We start from the raw sequence: 22,496 nt of genomic DNA on the forward strand, positions 1-22,496 counted from the left end.
CTTCCCCACCCTTCCTCCCCTTCCACACCCAGCCCTTCGCTTTAAATCCACCCGACACACGTTTCCCCTGGGACCCCACCGGCGACCGTACCGCTGCTGTTGATTTTGGTGTCGGGGCGGATCGTGGGCTTCGAAGCTCGTGCGCCTCGCGCGGATGGTGTGGTTGTGATTGCGGTTGCGGTTGCGGTTGCGGTTGCGGTTGCGGTGGGGGTTGGGGTTGTGGTTGTGGTTGTGGTTGTGGCTGGGTTGGAGCGCGCGCTGCGGCGTTTGGATGCGGGCGGGGAGGATGGGGTCTTGGTTTTTGATGGGGATTTGGGCTTTGTTGGTGTGGTTGTGGCTGCGGTGGTGGTGGCGGTGGGACCGGACTTGCGCGAGGGTCTGCTTCGCTTGCTGGAGACAGGGGTGCTATCGATGAGGCCCGGGGCGCTGTCGATCTTGCGCTTCCTGCGGGAGGTGCCGCTGGTTGCGTCCTCCTCCTGTTTCTGCTGCAGGTGGGCCGCGGTGGGCACAGGTTCCTGGCTGATGGCGCCGCGTCTTCCACCGACAGGCTTTTTGCCGACCTTGGCGGCGTCGGCTGCCCATGCGTCCCGTTGTTTGACCCTGGTGGCCTGGCGTGCAGCTTTCTTGTCTGACTCCTGTTTCCGGAGGGCCTGGCGGGCGACTTTCTCTTTGGATTCTTGCTGCTGCCGCTGCAGGCAGGCGGCCAGGCGGGTGGCGGTAGCGAGGGCGGCTACTTGGGCTTCGGCGTGGGTTGCGTTGACCAGTTCACGGCCCAAGGGGACACCGCGAACTCCGAAGGGCGGCGATGAAGTATTTCTGGCCTGGCGAGTCGCCCTGGTGGTGGACTCTTGTGGTGCTGCTTTGGGGGAAAACCCTTTCGTGGCCGTTTCCGCCGGAGATTCCTTTGCCGGCGTCTTGGGGGAAGGCTTCTTTGGCGACCCCTTGGGGATAGAACCTGTTGTAGCCGCCTTCTTGTTCGTAGACTTCTTGGCTGACGTTTTGAGCGAGGGCTTTTTTGCCGAGTGCTTGGCCGCGGACTGTTTTGCTGCCGCCCTCTTCGGCCTCGGTTGTCGGTGATCTCTCACTCGGGGCGCGGTGGGTGACTCGCCGGGGATGTAGTCGAGCCCCATGAGCCGGTGCAAACAGGCGATGAGTTCTCTGCGCATCGGCCTCGACTCCATCGTCGTCCAGCCTTCAATCTTGTCCCAACCTAGTGACTCGTATCGGAGAAATGCCATTGCATTCACCACGGCATGCAGTCCACAGCTCCAAGCGTCCTCTTGGCTGGGGACTTTCACTGTAACATGTCGCGCTCTTGGACGTATGGCCTTGTCTGACGCCTCCAGCCATTCCTTGAATCTTTCGAGGGTTAGGCGGCTGCGATCATCCCGTTCATGGATCATAGAATCAATGTAGAAGGTGTTGCCGTTCGAGGCTTGGTAGATGAGTACGGCCCAATGATTCACATGATGCACCATGTGCACAGTGAACTTGGCCGTGTCGAATTTGTCGTGAAGTTTGATGTACTCCTCCGGATCCTCGTCGAGGAAATGGCCCAGAGGTGGTGACTCTTCATCTCCCGCCAGGCGGAGGTGATAGGCATCGGGGATGATCCACCAGTCCCCCGAGTTACGGTTGCCCAGGCGTGCTAGTTCTTGACCCTGACACCAGGTAATAAGGCGCTCGGCGAGGTGATGGATGTGTTCGTCATCTAGCCACTCCTGTTCCCGGACTTTCCACAGACCATTATGGCAATGCTGCCAACCTTTCAGCATCTCATCCTCGAACTCAACATCTAGATCGAGGTCCCGGTGAGTTATGCGCGTGTATGTTTGTTTGAGGAACTCGCGGCTCGCGGAATCCATCTTCGTGATCTCGAAGTCATACTGCTCGTCCGTTGCGTCGTGCAGGTCGTTATCAGTAAGGGGTCCGAACATGAAGCTTCGGTGGTCCGGTAGGTCCAGCAGTTTTGTTTCCGGTGGAGTTGGCCAGTCTCCGAACTCAGCAACCATATCCAGAACGTATTTTGGAGTGGGGGCCATGGTAGGCTTCTCGTGGCAATTAGGTCAAGTTGAGACTCAGTCGGCTGGATATCTTGTATGATTTTGTACTGTTGGAAGCTGGTAGTTCGGGTTGATAAGGCCAAATACCAGCTCTCTCACTTCCTTTCAATTGTGGTTTTAAAAATCGTGACCACATAAAGCACGCACAAATATCGGTGCAATTGCCTTTGTCGTTGCTCCCAGATTCCCCGCATCCGGCATCTCCAACTCATCCTCGTTGAAAGAAAGAAAGCGGTGAATATGAAGCCAACCATCATAGTTTGGCGGCTTCATGGTCTTTTACAATCTCATTGACCTTGAATGCTTCTACCGGGTTGCAGTAATAAGTAAGTAGATATTGAAGTGTAAAAGGAGACGGGAGTCGGTGATAAAACTGTTTACCTCTTTACAACCAGGAACCTCTGGATGGTGACTGAGAAGTCAACCGTAATCCATTCGGTGAGTCGGTGACCGGTCCATTCCTTACCATGCCCATGCCCATGTCCTCGCCCAGTCCTTCTCCAGCCCGCCGTTTCTTCGCCGTTTCTTAGCCAAGGCCTATCGAGTCCTTGGATGGGTGCCCTAGATGATGACACAGCCTGAGGTAATACCGCAATTCGTACTTCGTATCCAAATAACGAGTGTTGCACCTTGATCATTGTTAGCCCGAAACGGTTCCCGCGCGCTTCGGTCTGCAGTGCCGCATTGGGTTAGCGTGAAATCAAGTGGCAAAGACCAGGTCTCAAACTCAGATTTCAAGATACCACGGCCGAGATCGACATCAAGGTGTCGTGTGCATCGATATACAGCCCAGGTGCAACAGCCAACAGTGCAAGAGAGGTTGCACCAATACTTTATCGGATTCCCTTGAATGGGCTGCCCCCGCCATGTTGCTACCATTCATGCTTGAAGAGGGTACACAATGAGGAATTTTCGGTTCAATTTTAGGTACCTGAACTTGGTCACCTCAATCTGCGCAGACGAAACGTTACTTAAAGGTAGTAAGGTCCTCGGATACCGTGGTAGGGTTGGAGACGCCTACATGTAGCCAGGTCGGGTCACGGGTGTATCCTGAGTGCCCAAGTTGACAAGCGAAAGCTTGTTAGATAGGTACGAATACTGGACAGTTGTGCAGCCAGATAATGCCAGATAGCGAAGCTTGTCGACATTGAATAGGTTAACTAGTCACATGTAGTTAGCTGCATTTTTATCCTCGTTTCCTCAAGGGTTTCTGTGGTTGTCACTGGCTGATCGTCATGTAGAAAGTACTGGGTTTATTTTATGTGGAGCCGAGATGAAAGCATGGAAGCAACCGGAACGCACTAGTACTCTTGGTACTCTTGGTCCTGTACTAAACACTGACCGTTATTTTGATGAGCGCAGCCTTAGTAAGAGAAAGGGGCATTGCCGAGACTCGAAAAATACAAGTGGCAAGGGCAGGGTAGGACGCACGCACTTGCCAAACTTCCATCGAAACTCAAAAGGAAGGAGCGCCGATGTCGTGCGACAGGCCAGGCTTTTTTCGCCTGGAGACAGGGAAATCGCGATGGATTGTAATAAGTGCCCAACCCTTACATTCGCTGCCCGGCCGTCATCGTACCGCATGTAACGAGTGCCATTCGAGACGAAGGTCGGACGAGCGAAGGTTAATGGGTAAAAGTTGCAACACTTAAACACGGAGACATCACATGCCACGCGCTGCAACGCCGTACACAGGTTGCAAGCGGTAGCTCTTTCGTCCTCTTGACCGTTTTATTCCCAACTCGGCAATCTTGACCCCTAGCCATCACCACGGTTTTTTTGGAAGTTCTGGCACAGCTTGCCGATTGCCAATTTTTCATTGCATGTGTCGACCATGACAGATCCAGCCGAGAAGATCGAGGTAAAGGACCCGGTGACTTGTCAGACCAGCGACGTTGGTGTAGGGCAGGTCGATAATCTTGAGGTATGTTGGCATGCTTGGATCTATTCGTTGTTTCCGTGGTCTGGTGGTTCGGGGGTTGTGGTCTTTACCAGGTTACAGTCTCTGGGAATTTACATGTAGCTAACGAAGGACATGACGGAAGCCGTCGAGCTCGGATGAGAACCTGCCGGCAGAGCTACGCAAAACTAGCGAGTTGCTCAACGCCACTTCGAGGGATTTCATCGAGGCCAAGGAGACTGCCAGAATGGTTCACTCTCGACGACACGAAGCGCGTAGGTGGCTGAATACCCAAAAGCTCGGCCTGAGTGCTCACGGACCCTCGTCACTAGTGATGGTGCAAGTCCATAAACAACATTCTCGCGATCCCAATTTTCCCGTTCGAATTATTGAGAAAATTGACGAGTTCCTCCGTATGTGCCCGTCCCGTCCGATGATTTTTGTCCAGGAAGGTGTTTGACAAGCGGCGAGAACAGACAATGAAGACGTCTTCAACAGCCGTGAGAAGCACGAGCATCTCATTGAAGACATGAAGACCCAGGCCGCCCTCATCACAAATAACTCGCCTTACGCCGAAGTGCGGTCCGTTGTCGACAACCATGACGACCCATCCTTGCCCGTATCAACCATCCGAGCCTGGATAATTGGAACCTTCTTTGCTTGTTGCATTTCCTTCGTCAACTCTTTTTTCGATGTGCGCCTCCCGAGCATCATTGTCATATCGACCGTTCCTCAGCTTTTAGCCTACCCGATGGGCAAATTGTTCGAGCGCATGCTTCCGGATGCTGGCTTCACATTGTTTGGTGTCCGTCACAGTCTCAACCCGGGCCCGTTCAACAAGAAAGAGCACATGCTTATCACCATCATGTCGAATGTGGCTAAGAGCGTCCCATACACCAACTACATTGCTTGGATCCAGGTACTACCGCAGTTCTTCAACCAGACATGGGCTGTCAGCGTCGGCTACCAAGTACTGATTGCCCTGTCGACCAACTTCATCGGCTACGGCTTGGCCGGGATTTGTCGCCGGTTCCTCGTCTATCCAGCGTACTGCGTCTGGCCAACTTCCCTGGTCACCATTGCTCTCAACTCGGCCTTTCACGACGCATCAAACGAGGCGGCAAGAGTAGCGGGCCCTTTCAAGTCCATCTGGAAACTATCGCGTCTAAAGTACTTTTGCTGCGCCTTCGGGCTGATGTTTGTGTACTTCTGGTTTCCCAATTACATCTTTGGCGCCTTGAGCTTTTTTAGTTGGATGTCCTGGATTGCCCCAACCAACATCAACCTCGCCAACATCACGGGGAGTTCCACCGGGCTCGGACTAAACCCATTTTCGAGTTTTGACTGGAATGTGTGGACGTTCAACGTCGACCCTCTGATGGTGCCCTTCTTTTCAACCTTCAACCTCTTCCTCGGCATGTTCTTCTCCATGTTCATCATCATCGGCGTCTACTACACCAACGCCTTCAACACAGCATACCTCCCCATCAACTCGAACCGGCCATTCGACCACTTTGGCCAGCTGTACAACGTCAGCTCCATCATTGATGAGAGGGGCATCTTTGACGGCAAAAAGTACGAAGCCTACTCCCCACCGTTCCTCGCCGCCGGCAACATCGTGGTGTACATGTTCTTTTTCGCCGTGTACTCGGCCACCGTCACATACGGCATCCTTTACCATCGCCACGAGATCATGCTCGGGTTCCGCGACGTCGGCAGAACCTTGAAGCAGTGGCGCGCACGACTCAGACGCCAACCGGGCGGCTCAACCGGCGACACAACGAACGCTGCCGAGGACGCCAACCTGCTCGATGTGCACAACCGTCTGATGCGTGCGTACCCAGAGGTGCCAGAACTGTGGTACATGATCTGCCTGGCCATCGCCATCGCGCTGGGCATGGTGGGCATCGCCGTGTGGCCGACCAACACGACACCCTTTGTAGTGATGTACGGGGTGGCTCTGTGTCTCGTCTTTGTCGTCCCCATCGGCATCATCACCGCCATGACGGGCGTGCAGGTGACGTTGAATGTGTTGGCTGAGTTTATTGGCGGCGTCTCGGTGGAGGGCAACGCCATCGCCATGTGCTTCTTCAAGTCTTACGGCTACGTCACATGTGCCCATGCGATCTCTTTCAGCGCGGACTTGAAGTTGGCCCATTACCTCAAGATCCCGCCGCGTTTTACATTTTGGGCCCAGATGGTTCCGACATTGGTGTCGACGTTGATCAGCATCGGCGTGCTGCAGTACCAAGTCCACATTGAGAACATCTGCACCCGCCATGCCCCGTTTCGTTTTACCTGCCCAGGCCCCAACACGTTCTTCACGGCCGCCGTCTTCTGGGGCACGGTCGGCCCCCGCAAGATCTGGGGCGCTGGTGGGCAATATGCCGTCACGCTACTCGGTTTCCCGTTCGGGGTTGCACTCGTCGCCTTCTTTTACATGCTGGGGAGGAAGTGGCCCAAAAGCCCAATCATCCGGAACGCACACCCCGTCGTCATGATCAGCGGGGCACTGGCCTGGGCGCCGTACAACCTGACTTATCTCTGGCCCGCCGTCCCTGTCGCAGCATTTTCGTGGCTGTACTTGAAGAAGCGGTATTTGGGGTTGTGGTCCAAGGTACGTGAGATCCACATTGGAAGGATTTCTCGGCGGCAACAAGCAAGTAACCCGTTTCAAGTACAATTTCGTCACATCGGCCGCATTTTCTTGCGCTATTGCGCTTAGCGGCATCGTGATTTTCTTTGCGCTGCAGATCTTCGAGATTGAGTTGAAGTGGTGGGGGAACACCATTGTTAGTGAGGGATGTGATGGCAGCGGCGATTGTGTGCGAAAGGTTCTTCCGGAAGGTGAGTACTTTGGGCCGAGGATCGGGGAGTTCCATTGAAGCGTGTTGTCGAGTCTTTCTTGACAAGAAGAGCATCTATTAGAGTGGTGAAGTTCTGATTTGCAAGCATCGGATATTGGGGCAATGGGCGGTAAGAAATCAATTTTGAGCTTGAACCAGTATTGGTTAGACGGGTGTTTAGTCTGACATTAGTCACCTCAAGATGAAAAAAAATCGCAATGTCTTTATGTTGACAGCCAGGGCCGAGTGTTGTGGCGTCCTCTCCGAATCTTTTTATTGCTCAGCGAATCGAAAGAAGTCGCTCCTGGACGGCTCAACCCGCGAGCCAAGTCTCGCCCCACTTGCGATGAGCGTCTGCGGCCGGGGCCCCCGGCTGGCGGTCAGCGACGCAAAGCTGAAATTTCAAAGGAAGTTTCAGTTAACTTGCCTCTTTCTGCAACCACCTCACAGGTCCGGACGGAATTACAAAGCTGCGCCTGCTGTTCCCGTCAGCATCTCAAACGCAAAAACTGCGTGTCTTAGTCAGGCACCAATGCTTTCCCTGGCGCGCCTTTCAGGGACCGCAGCAAATTTTCCGTTTCGCCTGCAGAACCATCGCAACCCTCCCAAAGCACTCAAAACAATTCTCACTCGCACACTAGCAACAATGGCTAGCGACGATAGCCGTGTTGCTTATGCGCAACTCGAAGGCAGGCTGCAACCGCAGCTACTAAAGGCACTCGAGAACCATGGCTTCACACACATGACACCCGTGCAAGAACAGGTTTTGCAGCTGCCCTACTTCACACAGGACTGCCTCGTGCAGGCCAAGACTGGCACCGGCAAAACCCTCGCTTTTCTACTGCCCGCACTGCAGAATCTTCTTTCTGCCGAGGACCTGGATAGGTCGTCTGTTGGTCTCCTGGTGCTAGCTCCGACCCGTGAGCTGGCCCAGCAGATCAACGACGAATGTGACAAGCTGACGAGCGCCTGCGACCCGCCCCTGGAATGCCACATCGCCGTCGGCGGGAGCAAACGCAAGACGCACATGGACAAGTTCTTGAAGGGCAAACCCACTATCCTGGTCGCCACCCCCGGTCGCCTCATCGACTACCTGAGCGAGGATGCCGCGCGGCAAAAGCTGACCAAGATCCGCTGCGTCGTGCTCGACGAGGCCGACCGCATGCTTGACGCCGGCTTCGCACCCGCGCTTCGCCAGATCCTGCAGCAGATCCCCCCCAAGGCCCAAGCCAACTGGCAGGGCATGTGCTTCAGCGCTACCGTCCCCCCGGAGATCCAGAAGATGCTGCCCATGGTGCTGGCCAAGAACCACGTGCGCCTCTCCACTATTGATGAGAACGAGGCTCCCACAGTGGAAACCGTCCCGCAGACCGTCTACCCCGTCGACTCAGTCGACGACATCCTGCCCACCGTGCACTCGGTGCTTGCCTGCGCGCGTGCAGACAACCCGTCCCTGAAGGCCATCATCTTCTGCCCGACGGCGCGCCACGCCGCCCTGCTGTACCACGTATTCGGCCACACGGGGGGGGCCGCGCCGCCGAAGCTGCCCGTGTTCCAGATGCAGTCGCGCATGTCGCAGCCGCAGCGGACGCGCACCGTCGAGGAGTTTAAGGAGACGGACCGCGGCCTGCTATTCGCGTCCGACGTCGTTGGCCGCGGCATGGACTTCCCGGATATCAACCTGGTCGTACAGATCGGCGTACCCAGCGAGAAGGAGCAGTATGTCCACCGCGTCGGCCGCACCGGCCGCGCGGGCAAGGTCGGCGAGGCTGTTATGATCACCGCGCCCGAAGAGATGTGGTTCATCCGGGCCAACCCGGCCTTCCCCATCAAGAACAACGGTCCCTTGTACGTCCCCCTCCCAAACCCAAACCCCTCCCCCCCACACACACAGACCAGACACTAACCCCCTTTTCTCAGCAACCACCCCAAAGCATCCACCTACCCCTCCGCAGAAATCATCCGCGCCGCCCTCGCCAAGGTGCCCCTCCAAGCCAAGGAACAGGCCTACGTCGGCAACCTGGGCTTCATCAAGTCGCTCATGCGGCGCTACTCGCTCGAGGCCGACGGCGTCGTCGAGCTGGCCAACCGCTTCGCCACCGCTTTCGGCTGCGAAGAGATCCCCTACCTCACGCCCCAGACCGTCGGCAAGATGGGCCTGAGGGGCGTGCCGGGCTTGTTTGTGGAGGGGAAGGGCGAGATACGCGGGGGGCCGCCGGGCTCGGGCCGGTTTACGGGGGGGAGGGGAGGTGGTAGGGGTGGTGGATCGCGAGGAGGGATGAGGAATGGTGGTGCCGGGGATCGGTTTAGGGGGAACAGGTCGGGTGGTGGTGACAAGTTTGGCGGTGGTGAGAGGGATGGCGAGGATAAGTTTGGTGGTGAAGCCAATGGCGAGGCTGGGTTTGGTGGTGGGGAGAGGCCTGCTCGTGGCGGCGGCCGGGGAGGTCGTGGCGGTAGGGGTGGCCGGGGAGGCAACCCTGATGGGCGCAGACGGCAATCGCAGTGGGGCGGCGAGGATGCGGGAAACAATGGTGAGGAACCTAGCCGGAAGCGGGCGAGGCGGTGACCGTCGAGCGGGTGTGTTGTATGTGTGGTTGGGCTAATGTGTGTGTGGTGTTAGGTGACCATGGATTCCGTTGGGGCGGGGGACCTCGCTTCTAGGTTGTTCGCATCTCTCTGTTCATGGCTTGGTAAGATGTATGATACCTCTTGATGACGGATATGCACGGCTTCGGCGGGAGTTGGTGATGTTCGGTTGGGCATAGAGGAGTGGGTTTGGGTTTTGGCATATCATAGATCAAGATTTTCTTTCCCGGGACTTGTTTGGTAACTGCTTCGTGTACGGGCTTGCTTCGCCCTGGCTAACAGCTAAGTACCTATGTTGCGATCTGTTAGCTCCGAGGACCCCAATTTTTCCTCGCGTTTTGCCCGGTGCTGCCAAGTTGGAGATCCGAGTTGGACGGCACAACTTGCGTGCCATGGAGACTTTTTGTTTTGCCTAGATCCGAGTAGAGCTTGAAGGAGCAGCTCGGTTTGCAGCCCCCCGGCGGCTATGGCACCGATTTGTATGGTAGGTGTCGTGGCCGGGCTCCGCGGCGCCCGGGAGTCGCATCACTCCACTTGCTTGAGACGCGCGCTTCATGGGGTTAACGTGACCTTAAGATGGATCTGGGCCACGTTGCCGATCTCGAGAACGTGGCTTGGAAGTTTCCGAGGGTCGGGATGACGTTGTGCCTTCTCGGGCTCGGCGTCCGCGGGTCAAGGTCTTGGGATGCCAAGATTAGGGGCTCAGGATGGAGCCACCGCTTACACTAGCTGGTTACGCGCAGCTTTGAGTGATGTTGCAGTATCATGTTGAAGGGAGACGGTATATAAAAGGAGGTTGTATCTCTCGACAATAAACTCTCTGGACACAGCCATCACCTCAGCACACCTCGACCGTTTTCCAAACAATACACATCAGCGTGCTCCTCCTCAAGCCCGACATCACAACTATTAATTCCAGTACCAACCTATTTTGTCACCCGCGTTCATCTCCCAACAACCTTTACACCAAACCAAACCAACCACCATCAACAACCCAACAATGGCACCCCAACCCACCCTCCGCCCCGCCACCCCAGCCGACATCACCCCCTGCGCCGCCATCGCCTACGCCGCCTTCCGCCCCTCCGCTCTCATCCGGCACATGGCGCCCATCTCAGACGAGGTCGAGCTCGGCTTCTGGACCGCCATTGTCGGCGCCGTCTTCCAGGACGCCACTAACAACAACACCCATCTGGTTATTGCCGAGGACGCGGCCTCGGGCGAGGTATTGGGGTTCGCGAAGTGGGTGTTTGTGGGGGAGGGGGACGCGCTGCCGGGGATTGCGGGGAGTGCTGTTTCGGGGCTTGGGGGTGGTGGTGGTGAGGAGGTGGGGGGAGAAGGGGGGGGAGATGTGTTGGGGGAGTTGGTGAGGGATAAGGAGTTGGCGAAGGTGTATTTTGGCGCGCAGGCGAAGCAGCATGAGCGGTTTATGGGTGGGCGGGCGCATTGGTATTTGGAGTTGATCTCTACGAAGCCGGACATCAAGGGGATGGGGATTGGGAGGAAGTTGGTGCAGTGGGGGGTGGAGAAGGTGGATGGGGATGGGGTCGAGGCATACTTGGAGGCTTCGCCCCAGGGGAGAGGATTGTTTGAGAGGTTTGGGTTTGAGGTTTTGGAGAAACTTGTTTATTTGGACGGGGGTTACGTTGAGTGTTCGATGGTGAGAGCTGCGAATTCGAAGGGAGAATGAAGGGGGGAATGAGTTTGGGGAAATTGAGTTGAGCGCGCGTCGACCTTGTCTTTGACCGAATCGTCTCTTTTCCTCCAGCAAGGCAGATTTCTTGAGATTGGTCGTTAAGTACCTCCCTACCCTTCCCGCCGGCCCGATATCCCTCTCGATTGCGCTTTGAATCCGGGCCGTTGGGCATCCCCCACTGTGACGAACCTACTTCAGGACCCTGTCCTGTTAGGGTTCAGCTTTGGTTGAAGGTAATCTCTCAAGGGTGCTTAGGTTCGGTGCAGCCAAAGGGTGCACAACAAAGACTTGTCTTAACAGTAGGCTTCCGAGCTTGTAGCGAACTGTAGCTGTGATTGCTAACTGGAGAACTCCCAGAGCTCTCCAGAACGAGTGACTATATACTGGCTATCCTCGTGTGCTCAAAGTGCTCAGGGACCTGTCGCTGAGCATTCTGAGCACGGGTTGCTCAGAGTGCTCATAGCTCCCTTGTTGAGCAGAAGAACGAACACTTGCTCATTCTCTTGGCATTGCCCTTCATGAGCGATGGGACCGCTGTCTCATTGGCCGTGTAGTCCTCCCCAATGATTGGTTCGGGATACTGCCAGCGTATCCCGCCGGCCGGCTGCAGGCGGCCATAACACCGTGACACCCACGCGCTATCCACGAACCAGAATGGCGAGATTCCGATCCCGTGAAGCACTCCATCTTTCATGACTGCGGGGTTGATTCCCGGGCTGAATTCTATCTCCCCTGCACAGCGTATTGGGCGCCGGAATGATTGCCTTGTTCTTGACAAAGCCCACCCCCGCCCAGTGGGACGCGAACCACAGCTTTTGCTAGACGACCTGCAGCAAAGCCTTGAGACGTGCATTGTAAAGGCGAAAGGTGGTGTGCTGGCCTAACCGCTCACAGTCCGTAGGCATTAGTTGTTGGTGGCAGTGCATCGTTGATCGATGGCGCACGTAGACGGGTCGTGATACCAGGCAAGTTGATATTTGGACGTGTGGTCATTCCCACAACAAACTCGGGATTTGTGTCAAGTCAATCGAAGCACCCGAATCTTAACTCTACACTATTGACACTGCCGTTTTGGAGCTACAGGAGCTTTGGAAAGCTTGAACAACAACCACGGCCGCGGTTCAAAAGGTCGTAGACGAGATGGAAGCTGTCCTGCAGCTTTCCAGAGCGGGAAGACGGTTCTTCAAAACACTACAGCGATTCGCTGTGAACGCCGGTATAGCTCATGGCGCCGAAGTGGCACGCTTTGCAAACCAGGTCCGAACGTTTTCGAACACGATCGAGCTCACTGAGGAAACTCTGTCCCATTACTTCTGCCAGCACCCGGAGTCTCGCCTTGTGGCTTACATAGGGCGACACCAAATACTCGCCGACATTGATAGTGAAGCAGGAGCTATCCGGTTGCATCTTCTGGCTATCCAAGACCGGGTTGTCAACATGGAAAGTAGGTCAATATTGTGGGCCAGCTTTAAATGGGCGTTCAATACTAGGTCGTCGATATGGGAGCTGTCTTCGGAAATGGAGAGCATCAAAAACAGCCTGGGTTTGTTGATGGCCACGGCTCAATTCGAGGACAGAATGATGGGCATGGTTGGAGGGGAGGACCTGGAATCAAACAAGGGGCTGAGGAAAGAAATGTGGGTTCAACCCCTTCAAATGAGAAGGCTGACACAGAAGCTCTGACTTCTTTTGAACCAAATGCAGGCGCCGCCTACGACGTTTGATCAAACACCATCTCATGGCGATGCAAGATTTGCCCGCGCCGCTCGGCCATAATCATTATTCTGAGCGCGAGGCGTCATCGGACTCCCTGGACCCCGACCTGATGAGGAAGAATGCTTTGATCGAGTTAGGTTGGAGTATATATGAAAGTGGAAGGATTCCCATTTCTCCTCCAATCTCGCCGTCCAGTTCCGTCCCGAATCATTCTAGCCAGCCACCAGATACTCATCGCCGGTCGCGGCGACGTCGCCGTTCCACCACGCCACATCCCGTCCACTTACCACGGCAAGCTTCCCCTGAACCGCCAGATCCTCCGGTCAGTGAAATCGGCCCAGTGCTTAGTTCTGAGGATTTTTCAGAACCACCGTCAGACATCCACAAGACATTACGCTATGGGAAAGATGATGTGACCGCAGTCACGAGCGGCTACGTCACTGACATGAACAACATAGCCGATCTCTCTCGCTGGCGCCAAACCACGGCATCCGTGGTTGAGTCTCTGGACGGAAATTTCATCTCCATCCACAAAGCCCGGGAATTGAACCTGGACATTGACTCTCCGAGTTTGACCGAGAACGTTATGTTTGACTTCGGGACCGGAAAGCTTGAGAGGAGTTTCGGGAAGACAACTTTCAAGTGGAGACCTTGGAATCATGCCGACGTACGCTATCCGTCGCTAATTATTACCTGCGATGTGTGCGAGAACTCTACAGTTGGCCTGGTACTGGGGACGCCGTTTCTCGACGAAAGAGAACGCCTTTGGCCTTAGAAGGCTTGCTAGACACTCCTGATAAAACTTCTTGGTGGAGGTCGAGATATTTTCCTGCCAGTTAAGCCTTTTCTTTCCTTTCTCGGGATATTATGACGTCAACCTATTTCCTACAGGCGCTTGCCTGTCATCTTCGATCCCCGAGTGGGTTCTATTCTAGCAAGTTTGTGAGAGATTGTTGTGGCGCAAATAGGTTAGCCCATTTTCAACCACCCTGCTTCACGCGGATCCAAAGTACATGTACCCAAGTGTCTCAAAGTGATGCCACGGCATATTACCGCATGTTCTTAATCAAGATTGCTGCTCTCTGCCACCCCGTGCTCAAAGCTTCCGGCAGAGGCGAGTGCCCGTCTCAATTTGCTCCCAGTCCTCGGTGCCCGGCGTCGATACCGCATAAAAGACCCCGTTAGGGTCATACTTTTTCCTGAGCTCCAACAACCTGGGGTAGTTGTCACCCCAGAAAGCCTCCTGCCAGTTCGGCTCGTACGGGTCTGCCTATTCCCAAACAGTTAGCACCATTCCATCCCCTAACCAGCGGCCACCACCTCCCCCCCAAACCCACACCAAACTCACCTCATTGACATAAGCACACCCATTCGGCGCGGCCTCCCTCAGCGCCCTATCCACCACATTCGTCAGCCTCTCCTGCGCAGCAGCCTTCTCCGCCAGCAGCGCGTTCCCGGCCACGGGCACCAGCGTGATAATCTTGTCCACGACGTCCCGAAACCGCGGATTCACCGCGCTCTTCCCCCACTCCTCCCTCGGCACCCCCCGCCCAGCACTCCACATATGCCCGATCATAAACGACCCGGCATCCAGCACGCTCCGAAACGCCTCCACCACCCCGTCATGGTTCTCCTCCACATCCCGTCGGCCCAGCGCCCACCCGCCCGTGAGTGCTGAGTTGCCCGCTGCCTCACCCTCAAACATGGCCTGGTACAGGTCGTAGAAGGTGGCGTACTCGGCGCCGCCGGAGGTCGTGTAGTTGACCCCCAGCGCGTCGAGGTCGTCGAATAAGGGTTGGAGGATGGTTTGTAGTTGGGCGAGCGTCTTGCCGACGCCCACGAAGGGGTGCACGTGCAGGTTCTGGCCGGCGGTGCCGAGTTCGTAGTACACGTACAGGTCGTGGTCGATGAAGTGCGTGCTGTAGCGGTGGAAGGTGCGGACTGCGGCCCAGAAGAGGGTGGGGTTGTTGGCGGTGGCGGCGGGGGGGATGTCGAGGTTGATGCCTGCGCTGGGCGGGTCGGGGAAGGTTTTGTAGGTGGCTTCGAGGATGACGGCGAAGGTGGCCGGGCCGCCGCCGCGTAACGCCCAGAAGAGATCGGGGTTGGTTTTGGCGCTGGCGGTTTTGAGCGCGCCGTCGGCGGTGATGACTTTGAATTCGAGGGCTGTGTCGGCGAGGAAGCCGTGGAGGTTGGTTAGTGGGCCGTGGCCGCCGCCTTGGACGAGGCCGCCAGCAACACCAACTGTCTGAGTCTTGGGTTAGGTTTGGATCTATGTGTAGGTCGAATGTGAGTGGGTCCAACTCACGGCGCACTCTCCGGTCACTATGATCTTGGGAGGGTTCATGGCATTGGCCCGCTTGAGGACCTCGAAGGCTTGAACGCCAGCGCCGACGGTAACGGCAGAACCGTTGTAGCCGCAGGTTCCGCGCCAGGAATCCGAGAACTTGATATCTTGGAAGCTGTGGGTGTTAATGACGAGGGATCCCCAACCAACACTTCGGCCAAGGAAGTCGTGGCCGGTGTTACGGATGATTAAGCGCAGGTTGTTGTCCCGGGCAAAGTTAATTCCGGCCTGAATATGAGCAGACGTCTTGGCCATGATGACGAGCACCGGGTAGTACCCCAGAGTGCAGGTGTCGGTTGGAGTTGTCGTTGGGCGGCAGGTGTCATTGGTGAAGTAGGTCCAGAGCCCAGCGGCGGGCAACTCAATCCTTGGAACAATTCCATTAGCACCACATGATCATCAATTCCGAAAGTGTGGTGCGAGGCCGGCTTACTGAAATTGTTCGTTGGGCCAGTTGGAGGTCACCTTCTCACATTCGGCTTTATCGTACGTCTCCAGTTCTCCGAAAGGTCCCTTGAAGGTGTTGTAGCACGGAGCTCCAGGGGGGATGTTGACCTGGAGGTTCCCGTCCACCGTGCTGTTGAGCTTTTGCCATTGACCCTCTTTGGGCCAGCAGTCGTCGCCGGGATAACATTTGCACTCGTAATTCGTACCGCCTTCCCGCCGCAACACCCATCCTGAAGATTTTAAACCTAGAGTTGGCTCGAGTTGGGCGATCGCAACCTGGGCCAGAAGAAGCGTGCCGTACAACACGCTGAAGACGTTACTCTTCATGGTGTCGTTGTCTCTTTTTGTATGGGGTATCGAGACAAGGACTACGAGACGGCCAGGGAAACAGCCACGGTGGCACCAAGATGCTGGTTAGAACGGGAGACAAGCAAGGTGGATTTTATACCAGCAGCATCATAGAGCAGCGTGTCGAATGGGGCCGCCAACTGTGGTCCTGTTTTCTGCAAGGTTCGCCAAGCCACAATGGTGCGTATGCAAGCTGACAATGATCTCCATCGGTTCCAGCTCATGCAGATGGACGGCTTGAGTTTGTGGGTATTCACCCCCAAGCCATTCCAAGACCACCAGTCAAACCAACACGGTTGGGGGGAGGACGGGGCAGATCCCAGGCTTGTTCACACAGGCCAACCGCTTCTGGACAAAGGACCAAGCATTGACATTAAACGGTTAACCGCTTCCTGCTTTTCAAATTACCCGTTACCCCGGGAGGTGGGGACTGCCGGCTGGGGGCCCAGAGCATTTGAGGTTTGGGGGCCATTCAGATTGCTGCCAGAGATGGATGTCACTCAAACAGAAACTATCTGTACCAACATGGCTGGGCGAGGAGCGGAGTTGTAGCCGGTCAGGTAGATTGTCTTAATTATTCTGTACCTAGGTACCGTCGTTGGCCAACTACGTATAAGATGCCCGGTCTTCCGGGGTTTGATACTAATATGATTGATATACCGGGATTTACTGGCTCCCGTCCAACTTCCTAAACTGCGTGTGACGCCAAAGTACCTATATACAACCAAACACTTGTATCGATCACTAGCGGGGGGCGGTCGCTTGCCGGAGCAGATTGCAACGAAAGAGATGAGATGAGTGGGTGGGAGTGGTACAAACGCGGCTCAAGTTAAGACGAACACCTATAGCGTGTGGCAGAGGGAAGTCTATGGTACATGGACTGGATACCTGTATATGGACAAGGAGTAATATCCCTTCCCACGTTCTGGATCTCCGTGGCATGTTGCCGGGCTCCCGATAACAACAGTTCATGCGATTCTCCGCTCCCTCCAGGAGATGGGCATAAGACGAAGACAATCCGGGAGACAAACGATTAACGTTGGTGCCGTGCCAACCGTGCCGCATGCAAGCAGTGCCGAAGACGCTGTACATAACACGCGCACAGATTCTCTGCCAGCGGCGCCGAAGCTTTTGAGCTCGTCCTTAATGTATGAGAGGGTATATTTTGACTGTAGGTCTCAGCTCTTTCGACTGCGGGACCTGCTCCTCGCCCCACTTTCCAAGGCGGTCAGCCCCGGTCGCATCGGTCGGTCGCAACGCAAACCGACGTTCAATTGAATGAGATCGTTTTAATTGCTCGAAGAGGCCAGAATTGATCGAATTAACTGCCCTCCGGTCTGGCTAACTACGTAGCTATCTTAGTTAGTAGTTCCTATCGATAGCGCTTACTTGGGGCAATTGATTCCGGCTGTTGGCGATCGTGATCGCTGGGGCGGAGATGACGGCGATATTATTATTTCTCTTATCACGCTAGGTACTAAGTACATGCGGTCCCTCAGCGATTAACTCGGTAGGAAAAACCATGCCTAAGCTGGATGAAAACCTCCGCACCTCCGCTGCGGCCTTGCCGCTACCCCGTGGATCCATCTCCTCGAAAGGGCTCACCCACCTTCCGAGGTCAAAGTAACGAAATAGATAAAATGAGTCGTAACCTCTGTTCCATCGATGCCCTTCTGCTACTCCGCTTCGGCCCCGCCGCGGGCCTCTTCGTTGTTCTCATTTTCCAGCTCTACCGCCAGCCGGAACTCGTTCAGCCTCCCCAGTCCAAGCACCCACCCCACCACTATGGCAGCCTTCTCCACGAGATGACGGCGATAGTTTGGCTTGGTTGGGTGGAAAAGGCAGATGTCGGTTGGGCCGGCAGAATTCATGCTGGGTGGGCCGGTGCAGCGGGTGGCAGAAAGCTGGATGTACCTTTTTTACCCTGGGTTAGGGTTATATATGAGAGTTACAGTCGAAAGAACCCAACCCTATGGTCGAAATATACCCTCTCTAATGTATATCCCCTCTCTGCGTTTATCTATATCAAGCCACTGCCGTGTAAAGCTCGAACATGCCCTGCGATAAAAGCGCTAATCGTCGCTCGCGTGCAGGTCACAACCTCTGATTGTTCGTTCGGTGGGAAACAGAGAGTTCTTTTAGGTCTCGACGATTGGCACCCAAGGTGAATGCTATCGGGATGGAATGGATCATGATTATGGACAAGATAGACTAGGTAGGTACCTACTTCTTTACCTACCTACCTAGGTAATTTTCGCCTCCAGGTGAGTAGGAAGCTCCCGCCAGCACTGACATTGCTAGGGCGGGCGGACAGTCTGGAGTTTTGGTGGACTTTCCAAAAGGGAATCACCGGTTACGACCAGCTGTGTCGCTGTCTGCTCGGCGAGTTGTTAGTCCTCTGTTTTTGGACCGGTCTCTCCAACAACGACTGTGCTCTCAGTGCAAGCACCCTAACCGGTGTGCCAAATCGGGAAAAGCCCCCCAGGGTCACGCAAACGGGGGTCCAATCGGGCATGCGAAAAAGAAGCCAGGATGAGGACGGAGGCTTGAAGCTCCAACTGTAAAAAAAAAAACCCCGGTGGCCGTGGGTGCAATTAACTGCATCTCACCGGATGCAATCGACTGTCACAAACTGGCTGCAACGCACGTAATGCCTGTATCGCACTAGGTAGAATCAAACGGGGTGGCCGCAAAATGACACAGTGGTGTGGACCTCCATAAAGGAGCTGTAACGAACCGAAGGTGCCAATTCTCCGATCTTGTTGCCCGCATTATCCGACCACCCGGCAAGGCTGTGTGGTTGCTTGCGGTGCAGCACAGTTTTGTGTTGGGCCCGACGCCCAATTGCACTGATGTGGGCACGGTCATGCGCTGGACGGGGGTAACCGTTGATACGAACAGGGTAGTAGAAGAGGCTTGGAAAGCGAGGTGGTTAAAGGAACGGAACGGCAGGGCAATCACCAGGCCGGCGGACGACTTTGACCATCAGCAGGAGACGCTATTCCGGAACGAAACCCTAAGGAGGCACGACGGTCTCAACAAGGCAAAGAGCTCACTGCTGATTCAAATCCGGACGGGAGCCATAGGCTTACGGGACTTCTTGTTTACACGGGGAGTCCCGGAGGTTCTGACTCCTGCCTGCGAGTGTGGCGAGGGACGAGAGACTGCCGAACACCTGGTAGTGTGGTGTTTGGCCCCACCGTTGACTAGAAGATGGGAGAGAACTGGAATTCGGACACGACGGGACTTTTACTCTGTTCTACACGGCATCAATCCCACGACTGCACGGCTCGCGAGGAGAGTTCTCGACTGGCTGATGGACTCGGGGAAGCTGCCGATGTACAACTTAGCCAGGAGGCTCAAGCTGGAAGCGGCGGCCTGAAGCGCCCCCGTTCGGAGGCCAGGAGGCCTCCTCTCTTTGTATATGTAGGCTCACTAAAACGCATCGCTCCTTGATTGTTGGTATGGGTTTTTCACCCGGCCCCGGAGGGCACGGTTTTCCTTACACTAAATAGCTGAGGGTCCGGCACGCCCTAGGGCATAGCGGAGTATGAATAATAATAATAATTAGGCGGTGAGAGGTTTAGTGGGTTGGATGGAATTTATTTCGCCCGGAGGCACTGGGCCTATAGGGCCAGGTTTAGTGGGGCTACTGTTCAAGGAGTGATTTTCTACTGTTCAAGGAGTGGAACTCTTCGAGAAAGCCATATCCGTCAATCAGCAGGTCGGCGATATCAACTTCTTCAACAATCTAGCGTTTCTGCATGCTCGTAGCCCGTTTGTGGACGGCGAGAATGAGCAGGTTCGGCGCCATCTCACGCGGCTTATTTTTCGTGATGAGGCGGAGGGGTGGAGTATTCCTGAGCACACGAAGGCGGATTGGGCGAGGTACTATGAGCATGAGTTGTCGGCCGAGACGTTTCAGGAGGAGCCGTGTCGGTGAGCTTGGAGTTTGGGTGGGCTTGATTGAGGGGGTGGAAGGTTGTGTTTTGAGGGCTATTTCTGTGAATTATAGACAAGATTGGCCATAAACGGTACAATGTTCTTTACAATGACCGTGACAATATCCTGCGATTCTCAAAGAGGCGAGTTTATTGACAGGCGTCGGATCCCTAGTACAGTACCTTAAAATGCCCCCTCTTTCTGGGGTCTGTTTTGCTGCTTTGATACATCATATCCGTATTTACTGACTCGCTGTCGACTATCTAAACCCTTGCGTCGATTACCAGCCAAAGTGGGAAGGTGTGCGGCGACCCTTGCGCTGCTGCTGTTTGCCTGCCGGGCATCCAGGGGTCTCACCGACTATAACATTTTGCATCGCGTCCATGTATTTGTCCAGGTCACCGTCCCGAAACAACTCGGTCGGCCTCTTCCAACCAAGGTGTTGAGGCAGCTGTTCGTGCTCTTTTCAGAGGTTCGTTAGTTTCGCTTTTCGCTTTTCTCACTAACTCGGCGATACTCACCGAACAACCACTCAACCCAAGCCCTCGGAACTGTGCCAGAGATCTTGTCGCCAAATATAACGACGTAGGCGGCCGATTCTCCCTTGGTAAAGCCATTGCCCAGCTCCGACATGGAATACGTCGGGTTCGTCGCATTCGAGGTCTTGATGCGGGCCAGCCTGGCATTCGAGGCCATCTCGATGGTGACGGTCTCGTCTGTCCAGTATGACTTGGTCTCGTCGAAAACGGTTTGGTTGAACGTGAGCGTGTTGCCGAAGTAAGCATCCGACCGGCTACACACCAGCATTAGTACGGGGGCCGGACCGTGAGTGTGAGGGAGTTGGTGCCGCAATCATACCTTAGGCTTGCGTCGTGCTCAAGCACGTTATGGTTGCCGAGGTCGTTCAGGGAGAATGTCGTCGAGTTGGCGACTGGGTTTGTGGTCATGGCGAAGTCAAAGAGGGAGCTACCCAGCATCTTGTCAATATGAAGGGCATCGAACAGCGCGTTTTCGGTCTGTTCCCTGGTGATCTCGTGGCCGTCGTGGGGGAGAAAGCCGTGATTCGCAAGAGTGTTGAGCATGGGGCACGGGGCTCGCACTGCGTGTAAGGGTACTGATTAGTAACGTCTTTGTGATGCTCCCTCTGTTCGTCGTTACCATCATATGGTCCAGGGGGTGCCCAGGTGTCGAATCCCGCAAACACCGGGGTAAATGCCGCAAGGGTAAGGAGAAACAAGGTCTTCATGTTGACACGTTGCGTTGCTCAGAGTGATGTAGGGTTTAGTAGAGGGAGAGGTCGGGTTGAAGACCTACGGTAGGAACGCCAGCGCGTTGAGATTTTATATACTACAGCTTCCGCCCCTTAACTGCGACAAAGCCGAGCGACCATGACCCGAATTACGCCCTTGCAATCCCCTGCGAGACCTCCACCTCATCATTCACCGACGACAGTTTTTTGCACAGCCTCCCATTACACGATGATGCTTGAAGCAAGAGATTAGAGAGGGTACGGGCCCGGATTCACCGTTTGGCGAGTCGCAGAGTCGTAACTTTGGAGCCGCGTCACTGGGGCAGGAAAGCGTGGGGTGGCGTTGTCAACAGACTGACATCTCTCCGGGGTGCATCGGTTGTCAACGTGGGACGCCATTCGCCCTCCATGACCAGGGGCAGGAGCAGCACGTAAACGTCGCATAAAAAGCGAGTTCCATGAAGCGTCTACCCAATGAGATCAACTCATCATGCTGTCATCGGTTGGAAGAAGGAAGAAAACAAACCTTGCGTTTCAAACACGTCATCATTATGCCATCCTTGGTATGTCGATCCGGATAACTAGGCGATATGTAAAGAAAAAGGGGCAGGGAAACCAGCCATCCACAGGACCGGGCCGTGAGGTGAAACTAAAGACATGGCTTTGAAAGACCGAGCGGGTGAACAGTTTATCCAAATCCTCCCAATCTTGAAATGGTTGCAGCAGTCACAGAAACAAGCTCGTACCCAAGGACTGCAGCCCGTGCTCGTGTCAGCGGTCAGCTTGTCGGGGAAAGAATTGCAGGTGCTGAGCCCCTTCATGTAGCATTTGGGCGAGCACTCGCAGTTTAGGTGACTTCTTCGCCGTACATTTTTATCCGGTTGCTATAAGAGGTTTATTATATACACCTTCTTGTAACAACCCCCCCTTTATCGCCGAGAGGCATTGTTTGCCAGATCGACATTAGATGGGCCTGCGTGCGATCTTCTCATAATCTTCGTTTGTGCTGTTGCGACCGTCGTCGGACCGGTGCCGCCGTGTCATCATTTCTTGTCGGCCTGGTGCAAACACCGACTGCCCTCGAGACGTGGTGGTTGTGGTGGCGTCGTGCTCGACCAGAGTAGCAGCTGCCCGTCTCGCGCACCAGGAGGCTAATGTGGGCAGCACGGTTATGGTCAAGAGCCCCCGGCGCCCCCACTATCTCGCTCACGAGTCATCTTTCCGACGCGGGGCGTCGAGGGAGGCCGCGTTAAACAAGTGGTGCTCAAGATTGTGGGGAGCCGGGTGTCATTTAAGGTATGTTATCAGAGCTGCCCGACCGTAGATCCAGAGAAGGGGGTCTCTCCAATTCTTCCCTTG

The 22,496-nt window shown here is 55.2% G+C and overlaps 7 protein-coding genes across 7 annotated transcripts; 4 read left to right on the forward strand and 3 right to left on the reverse strand.

Moving 5' to 3' along the window:
- Positions 1-41: 41 nt before the first annotated feature.
- Positions 42-2,042, reverse strand: CHGG_07533 (uncharacterized protein; the record flags this gene model as incomplete). Its single annotated transcript, XM_001225188.1, has 1 exon — positions 42-2,042. The coding sequence occupies one exon, from the start codon at positions 2,040-2,042 to the stop codon at positions 42-44; it is 2,001 nt and encodes a 666-aa protein (XP_001225189.1).
- Positions 2,043-3,897: 1,855 nt separating this feature from the next.
- CHGG_07534 (uncharacterized protein) lies at positions 3,898-9,375 on the forward strand (the record flags this gene model as incomplete). Its single annotated transcript, XM_001225189.1, has 6 exons — positions 3,898-3,987; positions 4,109-4,376; positions 4,440-6,580; positions 6,717-6,810; positions 7,451-8,657; positions 8,730-9,375. The coding sequence occupies 6 exons, from the start codon at positions 3,898-3,900 to the stop codon at positions 9,373-9,375; spliced, it is 4,446 nt and encodes a 1,481-aa protein (XP_001225190.1).
- Positions 9,376-10,395: 1,020 nt separating this feature from the next.
- On the forward strand, positions 10,396-11,085 carry CHGG_07535 (uncharacterized protein; the record flags this gene model as incomplete). Its single annotated transcript, XM_001225190.1, has 1 exon — positions 10,396-11,085. The coding sequence occupies one exon, from the start codon at positions 10,396-10,398 to the stop codon at positions 11,083-11,085; it is 690 nt and encodes a 229-aa protein (XP_001225191.1).
- A 1,524-nt stretch (positions 11,086-12,609) lies between these two features.
- Positions 12,610-13,582, forward strand: CHGG_07536 (uncharacterized protein; the record flags this gene model as incomplete). Its single annotated transcript, XM_001225191.1, has 2 exons — positions 12,610-12,728; positions 12,796-13,582. 2 exons carry the CDS (start codon positions 12,610-12,612, stop codon positions 13,580-13,582), a joined length of 906 nt encoding a protein of 301 aa, XP_001225192.1.
- Positions 13,583-13,903: 321 nt separating this feature from the next.
- Positions 13,904-15,925, reverse strand: CHGG_07537 (uncharacterized protein; the record flags this gene model as incomplete). The annotated part of the gene is made up of 4 exons (XM_001225192.1): positions 13,904-14,077; positions 14,156-15,052; positions 15,113-15,518; positions 15,585-15,925. The coding sequence occupies 4 exons, from the start codon at positions 15,923-15,925 to the stop codon at positions 13,904-13,906; spliced, it is 1,818 nt and encodes a 605-aa protein (XP_001225193.1).
- Positions 15,926-19,697: 3,772 nt separating this feature from the next.
- On the reverse strand, positions 19,698-21,134 carry CHGG_07538 (uncharacterized protein; the record flags this gene model as incomplete). The annotated part of the gene is made up of 4 exons (XM_001225193.1): positions 19,698-19,948; positions 20,410-20,681; positions 20,747-20,987; positions 21,047-21,134. 4 exons carry the CDS (start codon positions 21,132-21,134, stop codon positions 19,698-19,700), a joined length of 852 nt encoding a protein of 283 aa, XP_001225194.1.
- A 660-nt stretch (positions 21,135-21,794) lies between these two features.
- Positions 21,795-21,992, forward strand: CHGG_07539 (uncharacterized protein; the record flags this gene model as incomplete). Its single annotated transcript, XM_001225194.1, has 2 exons — positions 21,795-21,905; positions 21,963-21,992. The coding sequence occupies 2 exons, from the start codon at positions 21,795-21,797 to the stop codon at positions 21,990-21,992; spliced, it is 141 nt and encodes a 46-aa protein (XP_001225195.1).
- Positions 21,993-22,496: the final 504 nt, after the last annotated feature.

The sequence above is a fragment of the Chaetomium globosum genome, genomic scaffold (genome assembly GCF_000143365.1).
Source record: "Chaetomium globosum CBS 148.51 scaffold_5 genomic scaffold, whole genome shotgun sequence".
NCBI classification, from domain to species: Eukaryota; Fungi; Ascomycota; class Sordariomycetes; order Sordariales; family Chaetomiaceae; genus Chaetomium; species Chaetomium globosum.